Genomic DNA, 16309 nt, shown 5'->3' with positions numbered 1-16309 from the left:
TTTTTCATTTGTTTTCCATGTAAATGAAAACTGTGAACACAAAAATGCTGGAATGCTTAAATTACTGGAAAATTAACTTAACATCTCAGGAGGTTTATATTTTAGATCACCACGGTTTGGCTGTCAAAATATTTTTCTTTTTTATAAATTTAAATAAAGTGTTGCTATTTTTATAAGTACATTTTTACAGAACTGTTACATGCACACCATCACCTTGACTATTTACATTTTCAAGAAAGAGGCTAAAAGAACAAGACTATAAGGAAACTATCTAGGAAAAATAAGAATAAATCATAAATAATAATACAGAACTAAATTACAATCAACTTGATTAATAATACGAATAAATTATAATGATCATGAATCACATATAATAAGTAAAATAAAGTAAAATGAGTAAAATAAAAAATAAAAAAAATAAATAATGCATCCTTCACTACATGCATTCAGAATGTGTGTGTGTGTGTTTCTGTGAATTGTGGGGACTTTCCACATAACCCAATCCTAACCCTAAACCTGTCCCTTACAGAAAACCTGTTTGCATTGTTAAACGTTCAGATAAACATCATTTACTATTTTTAATATTTTTTTACCCTCGTGGGGACCGCAGGCCAGTCCCCACAATGTCAAAAAGTTCAGGTTTTACTATCCTTGTGGGGACATTTGGTCCCCACACTGTAGCATAAGCAAGTACACACACACACACACACACACAAACGTGTGTGTGTGTGTGTGTGCTTGCATCTTTTGTAGAATTAATTAATTCTCAGTGAATCCCTATATATGAGCTGAGTTGACCTATTCATTCAACTGGAGTGTCTTGGTAAGCAGTGGAGAATAAACTGACAGATAAAACTCCCAAAAACAACTTAACACAAGTACAAACAAGAGTACAATGGAGTCGAACATTAAAAAGGACAGAGAAAAAGAGATTAGATGTTGAGTAAAGGACAGAAAAAGAGAGTGGAAAATATGTGAAATAAAAAGTCAGAGTCTGTATGTGACCAGTATAATGTACCAGATTATTTTAAAGACTCTACGCTCTCTTGGCTGTTGACAGTTAATAGTTTTATGCTGACCTTCTTCTATCCAATACCACCATTACACAGCTGCTGAACAGCAAATGTCTGTAAATTACATCTAACGCTCTGAACATGACAGCGAGGCCATGCTAAAAACACAACAAAGCCACTGTGAGAGTGTTCCCGACCGTGGCCTCTTCACCTGGCAGAGTCTCACTCTACCTGGCCTTCTTAACAAACTCCTTTTGGCACAGTTATCCTTTTTCAGTGAGACGACGGTGCCCTTTGACACAGATCGCACTGCTGCTCAAAGAACAGCCTGTACTGGCATCCAGACGAGCCAGTGTGTGAAAGGAAGAGCTGTTTCAGACCATGATCCAGGGATTACTGGAGCTTCTGCCCTTTGGCCAAGCTTTGGCTCGAAGCTTTACTCTCTCGTTCTCTGGCTTTCTCCCACTTTTTTGTGGGGCCACAAATACTTATTGAGAATGACAACAAATGCTTTTAGTTGAAATAAACTGATCTATGAGAGAGGGGGGAAAACATATTTACTTTCCTGTTGAAATTATGTGGGAATTTAAATCTTGCAAAACAGCTTTATGATGGTATGTTATTACATTTAAAGCCAGTTTGACATAAAACACATAGCATACATTTTATGTAAAAAAATGTGAGGTTTGTAGGTGTTTTCAATGTTTTTGAATTAGGACCAGCTTAGGACCAGCACATGACCAGCTAAGGACCAGCTTAAACCAGCTCATGACCAGCTAAGGACCAATTTAAACCAGCTCAAACCAGCAGCCATGCTTCAAAACATACCTAACCAGCATATGCTGTTTTTTCCAACAGGGAATATTGTAACAATTCACACTAAACAAGATCTAAAGAAAAAGAAACAAAATGAAAAAGCGAAAACATTTTCATTTTACTCTATCCAGGTGAACATTCAGAGCTCAGATGTTAGTTCCTTATTTTAGAATAGATATCTGGCACACCTTTAGCCACAGCAACCAACAACGCATACAAATCAATAAAACAACAGTCAAGCCTGCAAAACTTTGGGCCTCTAATTACTATTATAAATCAATAGTTTGTAAGCATGCCTAGCCCTTCCTATGTCTCCATTCATCTTTATGAGAACAGTGTAATTGGCTTAATTTTGGAGCAACTTTGCAGTTGTTTCAGGCAGCAATCACAGAGAACTGCATTGCATATACACTCAAAAATAAAGGTGCTTCAAAAGGTTTTTCAAGCGATGCCATAGAAGAACCATTTTTGGTTCCACAAAGAACCATTCAGTCAAAGGTTCTTTAAAGAACCATCTCTTTCTGACCTTTTTATAATCTGAAGAACCTTGTTTCGCCCCAAATAACCTTTTTTTGAAACAGAAAGGTTCTTCAGATGTTAAAGGTTCTTTATGGAACCATTTAGACAAAAAAGGTTCTTCTATGGCATCGTGAAGCATCTTTATTTTTAAGAGTGTATACAAGGGTCTTGGAGGAACAAAGAAGGACAAAATCAATGAAAAAATTCCCCATGCAAGCTTAGATGCTTATAGATAACATGTAAGTATTGCATCAGCGTTTCTACAACAGCAGGCTAACATTTCAGTGGCTCTATATGTTACTACTTCCTTTAATAACAGTCATAAATAATAAAAAGGTTATCAGAAGTGTGCCACCGAGAACTATAACAAACTTCATCATCATGAAATCCATGAAAGCGCCACATGCACAGGACGTGTTACACCATCAAACCCTCCGAGAGCTGAAGCGCTGATGAGAATCCAATGCACAGACTCGCAAACAATAGAATAAATCATTTTGCACATTCTTAATCATGGATATTTCTTTGGGAATAAGCAGTGTGATCGATTGTAGAGTTAATGAGAAAAAAAGTTTGTATTAATGTTATGATTATGTCTTAATTGCGCCTACAAAATGGAAGGAAACACTGAAAATTGACTGTGGTAAGAGGAGTCACGGCTGGTGCATGTTGATGCCTCTATAGGCTCCACGCTGCATGTTAATGTGCTAGAGGAGGGTGTGTGTGTGTTTAAGTGTGTGTGCGCGTGGGTGATTGATGGTCTCAAAACCATAGCCCTGTGTGCGATGCCCTGGGGACCCAGCCATAAACACACAGCCTCGGCTCAGCAATGTATCTGAGCCTCTGACAACCTTCCTTCCCTCTTTCCCAGAACTCTTTCTAACCCTCCCTTTCTTAGCCACCATCTCCTTTTTCTCTTTTCCAAGCTTAAGTTCAGGTCTCCACTGCAAATATGCAGTAATTGTCCTCGATTTCCCGCATTCTGCAACATTATCACCAAGGGCCACATTAAACCCTGGTGTGTGTAACAGAGAAAGCATTATGGATCAATTACTGCAAAAGGGGATTTGTGAGACTATTAGCACTTCAAAGGGGCAAACAGAGGAGCCACGATGTGGTACGTTTGAGGGGTCGTCGTTATCGCTTACCGACGCACGTCAGCGGTCTTTGTGATCAGCGCAAGATCGTTTGACTGACTAAGAACTGACTGAGAGAGGAACTGTTTATTTTTTTACTGAAACAGACAGAGAGGGAAGGGAATGGAGCTCTTGAGACTCTGGAGGAGGAAGAGGTCTTCAGTTTTCTCCCAGAACTCACAGCTGGTCTTCCCAAGGGCCTTAAAGTGTCAAAGCGACACTTCATTTAAACGCTACAGTATGAGAGTGTGTCTGTGGTCATTCAGTCTCTGTAGATAAGGCTAAATAGTATTTAATGTGAGTACAGAAAACAATGGGCAAGGACTCTGAACCCTGATGCAATGCAAAATTAAAGATATATTTGGAGATGTGATTAGTACAATAATTTGGTGGCCTGAAGATTAGGCTAAATATTGTTTAATGTGAGTACAGAAAACAGTGGGCTTGGACTGTAACATTTGTAAATAAATGAAGTGAATTTTTGTGAATTTAGGTATCACAACATTACACAGTAAAATCGATATGCATTTTGAGATTTGCTAAAGTGAGATTTAGAAAATGTAATCTAAAATGTTAAAATACAGGAAATAGGCATGCGGAAGTAATTATCCGATATCAGAAAATATACAGATTCATAACTATTGCAGTTAGCAGGGTGCGAAAAATGAAAATTCGGTCATCAATTACCTATGTCATTTCAAACGCATATGACTTTCATCTTCAAAACATAACTGAAGATATTTTAACGAAGACTAAGAGATTTGTCTCTCCACTGAAGGTCCATGCAGTCAAAACTTCAAAAAGTTCTTAAAGACACCATAAAAGGAACCCATATGAATATAGCGGCTTAATCCAGTCTTCTGAAGAGACAATCACTTTACAGTATAGTGCAGGGGTAGGCAAGTTCGGTCCTAGAGAACCGCAGTCCTGCAGAGTTCAGCTCCAACCCTAATCAAACACACCTGAACAAGCTAATCAATGTCTTCAGGATTACTAAGGCTATAGGCAGGTGAGTTTTGTTTTCAGGGTTGGAGTTGAACTCTGCAGGACTGCGGCTCTCTAGGACCGAACTTGCCAACCCCTGGTATAGTGTATGATGAAAAGATTTAATATAGGATTTTAACAAATGAGGTTTGTTCTCGCACATCAAGCAACCATGTTTAAGCTTCCAGTGACCATGTTTATACAGTATGTTGAATATTATCCAATAGTTAAGCACATTATGAAAAGCTAACGTTTATTTTGTGGTCCAAATTTATGCCATTTAAAGTATTATTTCACAGACAAAACTCAGAACAAGATATTCTTGTGCATATTCCGTGCTGCTTGGTTATTCAAACAAAACTCTGAATGTCTTCTCAAGAACTGATGCCACTAATCTGGCAAATTTAGGTAAATCCACTGATTATTTTTTAATCAAAAGGGCTCATTGCACGACTCAACTGGTGCTCCCTGAGTGCCAGAAAATTGTGTGGAACACAGTCAATTAGACTGAAACGTCTCATTTTTGGATAGTGCTTGCCAGTATTGTGTGAAATACACATCCAATGATTAATGGACAACTGTGGGTGGTCTGTGGGCATGAGGAACCTTGAACACTCAACCTTGGTAGGAGCAAATGCAAATATAACATCTAGACCTAGTCACAGCTCTGAAAGAGATAAAACTTTGTAATGGTATCCTATTATGTTTATTGATATGTATTATTATTTCATTAAAAGCATAAACAATAGGCAATGCACTTTGCTCTATTAAAAGAAACACACTTACTTGATAAATGTGCATTTGATATAGCCTAGAATTAGTTTGGTGTTTGTTTTCTTATGCTCAAACCCCTCTATTAGTTCCAGATATTGTGTGCTAATCTCTTCATCATTTTAAGGGAACTCATTTGGCTGGGTTTGCGGCACACTACAATTGCTCAGAACCCTCTGGGAACCTGTTTCAGCATTGCAGAAGATTAATCAATGTCATCATCAGAATTAGACTGAAACGTCTCATTTTTGGATAGTGCTTGCCAGTATTGTGTGAAATACACATCCAATGATTAATGGACAACTGTGGGTGGTCTGTGGGCATGAGGAACCTTGAACACTCAACCTTGGTAGGAGCAAATGCAAATATAACATCTAGACCTAGTCACAGCTCTGAAAGAGATAAAACTTTGTAATGGTATCCTATTATGTTTATTGATATGTATTATTATTTCATTAAAAGCATAAACAATAGGCAATGCAATTTGCTCTATTAAAAGAAACACACTTACTTGATAAATGTGCATATGATATAGCCTAGAATTAGTTTGGTGTTTGTTTTCTTATGCTCTCTATTAGTTCCAGATATTGTGTGCTAATCTCTTCATCATTTTAAGGGAACTCATTTGGCTGGGTTTGCGGCACACTACAATTGCTCAGAACCCTCTGGGAACCTGTTTCAGCATTGCAGAAGATTAATCAATGTCATCATCAGGGGAAGCAATTAAAACCCAGGGCTAGGAAAGGTAAATGTGTAGCCCAGATGCAGAGATATAGGGAATGAAAGAGAAAGAGTTCACTATGGTTAGTTATGGACACAACTGCTCGGTTTTTAAAACCAAACAAGCTGCCTCTGTAAGCAGCATTTTAAGGCAATAAAGACAGGTTCCCAGCACAAAGGGTTATCCGAAAAGTTTCAATATACCTTGTTTAATCCAAAGTCAAAATTTTAAGCCTTCCATCCATGAAGGAGAAGGCAATTCCAGAATGCAATGCAATAAACTCACTAAACCGTAAATAAAGAAATAATCAATCAATCATCATAATAAATCCATCAATTATTTTCAATAAATATTTGTCTTTTTAGAGCATTGTTATAGCATGGTTAGCTTAGTTAGATTAAAATCAGTGTTATTTCATTATTTATACTATCATAGTATTTATTGTTGTGTTGAATTAGCTTATATATATTATATCATATATATATAATATATATATAACATATATATATATATATATATATATATATATATATATGAGTGACACATGGATCGTCACTTTTAAGCCAAGAACCTTTCTGTTAGTCAACACATCAAATTCACAAGACAAAAAGGGTGAAATCTGTGAAGTGAACTTTTTAACATAAAACTCCCAATAATGCAGATTCCTATTGAAATAACTGGATTTTGCCTATGAAATTTTGCAGAGCAATGGTAAATGTGGCCACACTTTTAGTTTTAAAATCAACTGTGAACTGAGTCCTCCATGCAGTTTTCTATTTGTTCCTCCCTTTAACATTCCAAATCAATCACTTGTAAAGTTCCATGACAGTCAAGATGCTTCTATAGAAGGCAGTTGCCTACATATGCAGCATGCAAGCTTTTCAGAATAGAGCAAATTCTTCCCCTGCTTTTTTTTTTTTTAAACAAATCTCTAAGGATTCTATGTCAGCATCAATGATGACCAAAACCACAGAAACAACACCATGTGAGAGAGCTGAAGGAAAGACTTTGCACGCTTATTATAACCTCGCCTAGCCAATGAAATAGCACCTACACTATGTGCTAATGAGGTCAGTTCTGGAGTGCTAGACCACATCTACAATCCTTGCCTCTCCACGCACTTTCATCTTCAGCCTCTTTTGCATTCATAGACATAAGCATTCCTGCTCAAGCCCTGCTCTTACTCTCTCCATCATAAATATGTTTTCCCATTGAAATAAAGGTCAGGTGGTCTCTAAGAAGACATACTCATTCCTTTGTTTTAAAGGGAGAGGAAGCAACTGGATAGCATAAGTGGGAACACGTTCTCTTGTGTGCATGTCGCTGTAGAATCAGAAAACGTTTGTAAGTTTCTGTCCAACAACACAGCAAGGGTAGCGAAATGTCTCCCTGGTGATGTAACAAAAGCCGTTGGTGCGCAAGTCTTGTTCAAATGGCACTGAGAGGTACAGTCTCGACCTCAATATGCCTTTTGGACGTGATCACTCACGCCCTGATTCATAAAAGGCTGGATGAAAGCATGCTTCTTTGGGCTAATTATAACAAGGAGAACACTTCATAGTCTGGAAGCGTACCGAAAGTGTGACTTTGATTAAAGGACTTTGAGTAAATCTGGGCTGCTGAGGGAACAAGTACCAGCTTGTCTAGTTTTAAATAATCAAATGAACTTTCAAAGCTATTCTACAAGCCACAATTTAAAGTAGCATTCCGTGTGCATTCTCTTTCACTAAGAGTGAAAAAAATAAATCTAAAATGGCAGACAAGGAAAAAAAACTTGTGAAAAATAGTTCAATAGTGTGGTTGAATCCATTCATTTTCACCATAAAGAAATTGATTTTGAATGAGGATAAAATGAATGGGTAAAATACTTCCAGAGTAGGTGTGAACCACTTAAATTATGCTTTTTGAATTATACTTAAAACAAGAAGAACACCTCCTACACTGTAAAAAAAAATCCGTAAAATTTACGGTAAAGAAATGGCAGCTGTGGTTACCGGAATTTTACCGTAAAAAATACGGTAGCAGCGTTTTAGGTTTTACGGTTTTAACTTACATTTACAGTTAAATACCGTATTTTCATTAACTGATATAATGTTAATATACCAACCTATTGAAGTACTGAAATCTGTTTTGCACCTCTGTAATGCACTGATAACCACCAAATGCAGGTGGTGATGAGAAAGTCACATGATGAATCAAAGCCCATCACAAGCAGCTTTTAAATTATAACATATATAGAAGGTGCACAGTGTCATTCACACAAACACCAAACACCATCATGGTAACACACATATTCTTAAGATGAATTTTTGGGAATACAAAATATTCTTAACTTTTTTTGAAAGATAAAAAATAAGAAGAAAATGGCAGTTAAGAAGACCTGAATCCGGCCCCAGGTTTTCAAATGTGCTTATACTCTCCATCTCACTCAAATGAGCAATGCTGCCCTTTATTTGACAAGATAAGGCAGAGAATACTTCCTGCCTTGATGGCCTAGATAGATATTTTTGTGTGTGGCAATCGCTATCAATCTCCACAGCCCTTAAGCCATGCACACTTCAAACGAGACCGCTACATGGGGTTTGTCATTGTAGGAGCACAGAGGATATTTAGGCCCTGGGGCGAAGGTTGCCTCTCTAGAAGTAAGAGAACAACCAAGATGCTCATTCGCTTCAGGCACCTTAATAACATTTTCTGGGGATCCAAAGATCCCAACCTTCCACGCACATACATGATGAAGTTTTTTTTATTTGATATTTTTTTACATCCTTGGTGAATCTTTGCACTTAAGGAGACGTTTTTAAGAAATCTGATTTTAAATTAGCAAATGCCATCTTGTGGGAAGCAATGCTAGTGTAAAAAATTTAAAATCAATTCCTCCTGTTTTCTTCCCAAAATCAGATTCAGGCTGCTACTGTCTTAAAACTACTATAAAAAGTTAAAACAATACAATTCTGCCTTTATGTCTACCACTTTATTTCTTCACCATGTGCCACTCACTATTTTCCATGCTTTTACAATGAATGTAATCTAGACCTTTCAAATTTCAAAAAGGATTTAAAAGCAACGTAAAATTGCTATATATGGAATGTGTTTTTTATACCAAGTTTTCTGAAGTCCTATAATAACTCTGTGAAGACTGAAAATGTATAAATTATTCATTTAATAATTTTTATCATTATTTTACAAAGCTCCCTTACTAACCACTGTGACCACATCGGTCACTAACTTAAACAACATCAGTCAGATTTTTTAATAAATCATTCAGATTGTTTTTTTTTTCATATCAGATCAACCAATTCTTTGAAAAGATCTAAATCAAAAGTGGTATTCATTTACAAATCAGGCATCATTACTTCATTTTTCAGCTAAAGAAGTCCAGTCCCTATTCATTGTATTGCATCGAAAAGAGCAAACCGCACATTTTTCAAAATATCTCCTTTTGAGTTCCACAGAAGAAAGTCAGCCATAAAGGTTTGGAATAATATGAGGGTAAATGATGATAAAAATATACATATTTTTAAGTGAACTATTTCTTTAATTCCCACAAGAAAACATTCATACTCTTGCTTAAATGACAAATTTGTTCCAATTGGCTTGAGAGTTTTGTCCATGTGAGAAAAAGGCAAAAAGAACCTATCATGCAGCATTCTACCTCCTTCAGGCTCAGATATAAGACTGCATCTTCTCAAGACGATGCCTATACTCTTCCTCGCGTCTCTCAGGTACTGAACACAATCAAACTCAGTTCTGCTGTAGCTCACAGCAGTGGCTCTAGGGATATCCCAATATCTCACTCCAAATCTCCATTTCATCACAGCATACATGCTCCAACCTCACTAGATCTATCAATAACCAGTACTGATGACAACCCCAACTCCTGAAAACATGAATTACACATGTATCACTTAAAAGCATATGCCTGGTTAGCACACATCTACAATTTAAAAAAAGGACACCTGCAGTGGAAAAATATCCTCCAGACCCTGGCAGGATTCACCATAGTGCCCTCTAGTGAGTTTACCACATAATACATTTCAAATTTAAGATCATTTAGTCTTGTGTAGGGCACAAGAGACGCTGCATACATAAGCACCACCAGCTTAAACAACACCTTTTATGAGAACATGTATATTTAAATGCAACAGCTCTAGGTGCTACCACATGTTCAGTCAGATTTCTGTGCTGACTAAATCCGTGTAGGATAAATAACCATTAATTAGATCCTCAGAATGTGACCTTGAAACAGCTACAATCCTTTAACATGTAGCGTTCCTGTGAAGAAAAAATAAACTATCTACTCCATCTTTGTAAGATCTAATTGGCAGAACTTTAATAAAAATGATTAACAAATGCACCCTGCCATGGGATGGTAAATAAACAGTTGTATGGTAAATACACAGCATACCGGAGATTTCTCTGTAGAACAAATCTTCCATAACTATATTTGGTGCAGACAGCTCAAATGTGCAAATGGTCTGCACTTTCCCCTTTTTTGAAGTAATAAGGAAAACAAGAAATATAAAACAATTTCCATGAAAAATAACATAAATCTATTTGGTGCAGACAGCTCAAATGTGCAAATGGTCTGCACTTTCCCCTTTTTTGACGTAATAAGGAAAACAAGAAATATAAAACAATTTCCATGAAAAATAACATAAATAAAATCATCTTGTTGTAGTAAATATTTCATGAATGTACTAGGAAATAGAGCGCTTATTCTCACCCCACATGCAGTGCACTTCAACTAGAATAGCTAAATAAAGGGACGATTAACATCTGTGAATTAGAAATGAAGAAAAAAAGTGAAAACAGCTTTAATTTGTTAATACCAGCGGACTGTTGTCATGTGGATGTACTAAATGCATGTTGGCCTGGAGCACATTGGCTGGGTGCAGTGGCTCGGCAACTGTTAATATGACAAGCCAGCGACTCGGCTGACATAGAGGAGCAATGAAAAATGGATACACAATCTGTTTGTCACTGGCAGAGTACCACTGGTCCCTTGTTTCCCTCATCTCCATAAGGACACCTATCCTGCTCTATGGCATGATGGGAATTTGGTTTGATAATGATAATAATAATAATACTAATAATAATAAAGAAGAAGAAGCGAATACAGTGGAAGGTCAGCTAAATTGTATTTACCTTATCAAGGGTATACCACCAGAATCATGTAGTTGACTCACTGGGGTCAAGGGAGAGATGATTCAATTAGGAGGACCTTTGACCTGTGTTTCCCCCAGAGAGCTGGAATCCCAGAGAGGGTAATCAGCAGAGAACTGTGGATCCGATGTATCCATTTCCTGAAGCAAGCATCTCTCAATCACCCAGTGAGGATTTAATGGGGTGACGCAAGTTGGATTGCCAACAAGGAAAGTAATGGACACTGATTAATAAGGGACATGTCACTGTATTGACCTTCATCTTGGACCACCAAAACATTGCTCCTATGACATCCTCACAATGGTTTCTGTCAAAGTATTGGCAATCTTCGGATACTATCAGGTTTGAAAAAAAGGTTAATTGCAAAAAACTCTTGTTATCATGTACTCACACTTATGTTTTCTGTATCCACTTATGTCTTTTCCAACTCCATAAAACAAAAGTTAGGATATTTTTAGTATTCTCTCATATTTTTTCCGCTGTTTAATCTAGATTAAAGACATTTCTCTTCAGCCAAGCATTGACATGTACTAAAATTATATCTGATAGAAATGGTTACATGATAATCGTTTCCTGCTATGAACTAACATATTCGTTGTATCTGCTTTCCTGCAAACATCTCTGGTTACTTGCGTAACCCATGTTCTCTGAATAGGGAACGAGACACTGTGCTGCTATGACGCAATGGAAATGCCCTTTAGGCTTGCCGATTGTCTGAAGCCCATATAGAATCATGCCAAATCATTGGCTGATGGCGCCGGCGCCGCCCCACGCTCTTGTGTCGCCGTCCTTATACTGGCGAACGCACTATCAGCTCCTCAGATTTCTCTGCCAAACAATACCTCTTGTTGACAGCGCGAGGAGCTTGGCAGCAGACACAGCGTCTCATTCCCTATTCAGAGAACATGGGTTACGCAAGTAACCCGAGACATTCTCTTTCATAGGTTCACTCAACCTATGAAAGAGATGATGCAATGGGAACGATATACCAAACACGCCAAGCTAAAGCGCTGCCGTATCTGGCCCGATGAAGAACCAGATTGTATCCCCGGCTGGTTCAAACGGACAAAACCCGGGAACCAGGAGCCGTGTCAAGAGCCAAATTATGGAACCTGATAAAAGTGTGCAGAGAGGACCATCCTGCCACTACACAAATATCCTCTAGAGGGACTCCCCTAAAAAGAGCTTGAGAGGAAGCCACAGCCCTGGTGGAATGCGCCCGAACGCTAAGAGGTGAAGAAAGACCACGCACCTCGTATGCCAGCAAAATAGCGTCCCTAACCCAGTGCGAAATTCTATGCTTCGATGCGGCAAGCCCACGGCGGCCAGCATCAAAGCATACTAACAGCTGATGAGATTTCCTCCACTGGCTAGAAACGATCCACATAGAGCTTCAAAGCTCTGACAGGGCAGAGCATGTGAAGTCTCACATCCTCCCCTGAAGCAAAATCATGAGGATGGAAAGAGTGAAGGGTCACCACCTGAGCGAAAAGATGCAGACAAAACCTTGGGAACATATCCTGGTCTGGGTCGTAAGGTTACTTTAACCAGACCCGGGGAGAAGTCCATACACACCTCGCTGACCGAGAGAGCTTGCAAGTCCCCAATTCGCTTCAACGAAGTTAGCGCCAACAAAAAAACAACCTTGAGAGTCAGAATCCGTTCTGGAGCTGACTCCAAGGGCTCAAAAGGAGCTTCTATTAAGCCCTCCAGGACGACTGATAAGTCCCAAGAAGGAACTCCAAGGGGGCGTGCTGGTCTCAGATGCCGAACTCCACGCATAAACGCTGAGACCAACCGATGCCTCCCCAGGGGAATGTCATCCAATTATCTCTGTGCGGCGATGGCCACAACATAAACTCTCAGGGTAGTAGCCGTCGCCCCTGCCACAAGTTTTTCTTGTAGGAACTCCAGAACTGAACCTATAGGGCAGCTGACTGGGTCCACTGCATGAGCTAAGCATCATGACTCAAAAATCTTCCACTTGGAGGAATACAGCCTCCTCGTGGAAAGGGCTCAGGCACTAGCAATAGTCTCCTGAACATCGGCAGGAAGACTAGAAGTCAAAGCTGGTGGCCTTTGATGGGCCATACCCACAGCTTCCAGATCTCGGGTTGAGGGTGTCAGATCTGGCCTTGAATCTGAGACAGCAAATCTCTTCTGATTGAAATCTCCCACGGAGAGCGATCCAGAAGAGAAATCATCTCCGAGAACCACGTCTGGGAGGGCCAGAATGGGGCCACTAGCAGGAGACGGAACCCGCTCTCCCTCACTCTGCACAGTACAGCCGGAATCAGTGTGACAGGCGGAAAAGCATACAGTGTCAGGTTCAGACACAGGTGAGCGAACGCATCTATGCCCAGAGGTGCTGGGGAACTCAGGGAGAACCAAAGTGGACATTGGAACGACTCCTGCGTCGCAAAGAGGTTCACCTCCGCCCTGCTGAACAGGTCCCAAATCTGGGCTACCGTTTGAAGGTTCAGCATCCATTCCCCCGATTTGAGCTTCTGTCGTGACAGAAAATCAGCTGCGAGGTTCAAGACTCCCGGGATGTGAACCGCTCTCAGGGAGAGGGTTCTGCCTCGAGCCCAAAGGAGAAGACGGCGCATGCCTGTCCAGGGTGCGGGACCGTGAACCCCCTTGGCGGTTTATATGAGATACTACCGCCATGTTGTCTGTCCTGACAATCACATGACACACCTCAAGAGAGGGGCGAAAGTATATCAGTGCCAGAAAGATGGCTCTCAGCTCCAGGCTGTTTATGTGCCAGGAGAGAAACTCTTTTAGCCAAACTCACCAAGCTCGAAGACCGCGCCCAAGCCCATCAGTGAGGCATCCGTCATAACCATTTGGCGATGGTGAACAGCACCCATACTGACCCCTCCCTAAGAAAGAGGAGGTCCTGCCACATTGAAAGTGCGCGAAAGCAACTGCGCGACACTCCAACTAGGCGAGAGGCTGGTCCTGTCGAGCGGATCCCTACGAGTTTCATCCACCACAGGAATGGCCTCATATGAAGCAGCCCCAGGGGCAGCACAGGAGAGGCTGCGGCCATGAGGCCCAAGACCCTGCGACAAGTGCTTACAGAAACATGATGCCCTAGCTTGAAGCGGGCCATGCATGCGTTTAGGCTGGAAATCCGGGCAGGAGCCAAACAGGCCTGCATCTAAACAGAATCCAAGTGAACCCCCGTTCATTCTGAGGCCATGAGACGGCATGTGGCGAAGGAGGACATCCCTGTGGTGACTCACTAATTCCCTGGAGTGGGCCAAAATGAGCCAATCGTCTAGGTAATTGAGTATACGGATGCCCTGGAGCCTCATTGGGGCCAGAGCAGCATCCATGCACTTTGTGAACGTCCTTGGTGCCAAGGCTAGGCCAAAGGGAAGAACCTTGTATTGGTAAGCCTTTCCCCCAAAGGCGAATCTGAGGAACTTCCTGTGTCACAGAATGACCTGTATATGGAAATTGGCATCCTTCAGGTCGACGGTCACAAACTAGTCTCCCACTCAAATCTGAGACATAATAGCCTTCAGCATAAGCATCTTGAACTTCCCTTTGTAAAGGAAGAATTTCAGTCGGCGAAGGTCTAGAATAGGACGTAGGACGTCCTTCTTTTGGATGAGAAAATAGCGACTGAAAAAGCCGCGTTCCACATCCGCTGGAGGAACCTCCTCTATCGCCCCCTTGAGGAGAAGAGAAGACAGTTCCTGCTGTAGCACAGAAGCCTCTGAGGCTCTGCCCACTACAGTCAGGTGAACCCCGTCGAAGCAAGGGGGGTTGCGACCGAATTGAAGTGTGTAACCGTACTGAACTGTGCGGAGAACCACGGGCGATGCCCCTGGTAGATGCTTCCATTCGTGAAAGAATTGTCATAGAGGAAACAGAGTGTTGCAGTCTGTTAGAGGACATACTTGTGTTGGGGTTTTGCTAACATGGTCCGGAGGGGGAGAGATCAACCGCGAAGGAGGGCCCTTGGCGTCCTGACGCGGAAAGAGGGGTTTCCTGCGGCCTCCGGAGCGCGAGGTGGAAAGACGGATGACTACTTCTCAAAAACTGCGAGCCTAGTGCGGAGGGTTTTGAGACGGAGGTTTTCGCAAAATTTGCATTGAGAAATGCCGTGAACTGCCTCACGAGCATGCGAAAAACCCAAACATTTAACACACTTACTGTGAGGGTCGTCGCTCGCAATGAAGCGAGAACACGGCGGCTGGCAATGACGATACTCCATGGCACTTCACCGCAAGGAGAATGGAGTTCCACTATAGAAGTCGCTGAAGTGCAAATGAAGAAAGCTGATGAAAAACAGTATGAAATCGGGCTAGAAAAATCACAACAGAAGGGCTAAAATGGCTGCTTCGTGAAGGCAGAGAACTCTGAGGAGCAGATGGCGCGTTCGCCAGTATAAGGATGGCGACGCAAGAGCTTGGGGCGGGGCCCACGCCATCAGCCAGTGAATTGGCATGATTCTACATAGGCTTCAGATAATCGTCACACCTAGAGGGTGTTCATCCACCACAGGAACAACAGGCAGCTCTCTTTTAACACAGACTTTTAAGAAGGAATGATGTTTGCTTAAAGTGATAGGCCAGGTAAGTGAAATTATGAGAGTTTGCTGTATATATGTCGTTTTCTTTACGTTTTCTGACTAAAAGCAACCAAAAAGCCATTTTAAAGTGGTTAAGCAAATAATAATAATAATAATCGGCAGGGATCCCAGACCAGTACAATTAGTGTGCCTCCTCTATTTTAAAACCCACGAGCCGCCACTGCACTGTGCACACACACACACACACACACACACACACACACACACACAAAAGCTAAGCAGTCACATTGTTGCCTCCAGCTAATTGTATAAAAAAGATAAGACAGCATTTTAACTGCTAAAATGGCTTTAAGATACATTTACAAATCTCACTGTTATTATTGTATTCGTATTGCTTATCATTTCTCTTAAGCCTATTGTTACTGAATTGCATGAACTGATGTGCTCGTGTGGCAGTGGTAAATTAAATGCATGTTTAGGTCATCAGTTATTTATTAATGTTGACATTTCACATTTTATTTTAACCCAAATTTGGCAAATTTGTAGACAAGCTGCTGCTGCATAATATAATAAACTGATATTTTTAAATATGATTGCTTATCAAAGAAAAAGGCCAGTTTTTAATTGAATGGCA

The 16309-nt window shown here is 40.5% G+C and overlaps 1 protein-coding gene and 1 pseudogene across 1 annotated transcript in view; both read right to left on the bottom strand.

The window, feature by feature from the left end:
• Nucleotides 1-12015, bottom strand: part of LOC107600312 (inactive N-acetylated-alpha-linked acidic dipeptidase-like protein 2) — a 98150-nt gene extending 86135 nt beyond the window's left edge. Inside the window, exon 1 of the mRNA XM_016292181.1 lies at nucleotides 11935-12015. Within this exon, the coding sequence (XP_016147667.1) occupies nucleotides 11935-12015 (81 nt within the window). The remainder of the gene's footprint in view (nucleotides 1-11934) is intronic.
• Nucleotides 12016-13189: 1174 nt separating this feature from the next.
• LOC107600311 (uncharacterized) overlaps nucleotides 13190-16309 on the bottom strand; it is a 19185-nt pseudogene continuing 16065 nt past the window's right edge.

This window comes from Sinocyclocheilus grahami, unplaced genomic scaffold (assembly GCF_001515645.1).
Source record: "Sinocyclocheilus grahami isolate Dianchi unplaced genomic scaffold, SAMN03320097.WGS_v1.1 scaffold281.1, whole genome shotgun sequence".
Lineage (NCBI taxonomy): Eukaryota > Metazoa > Chordata > Actinopteri > Cypriniformes > Cyprinidae > Sinocyclocheilus > Sinocyclocheilus grahami.
Note: the sequence above shows the minus strand (reverse complement) of the source record. Positions and strands in the feature narration are given on the sequence as shown.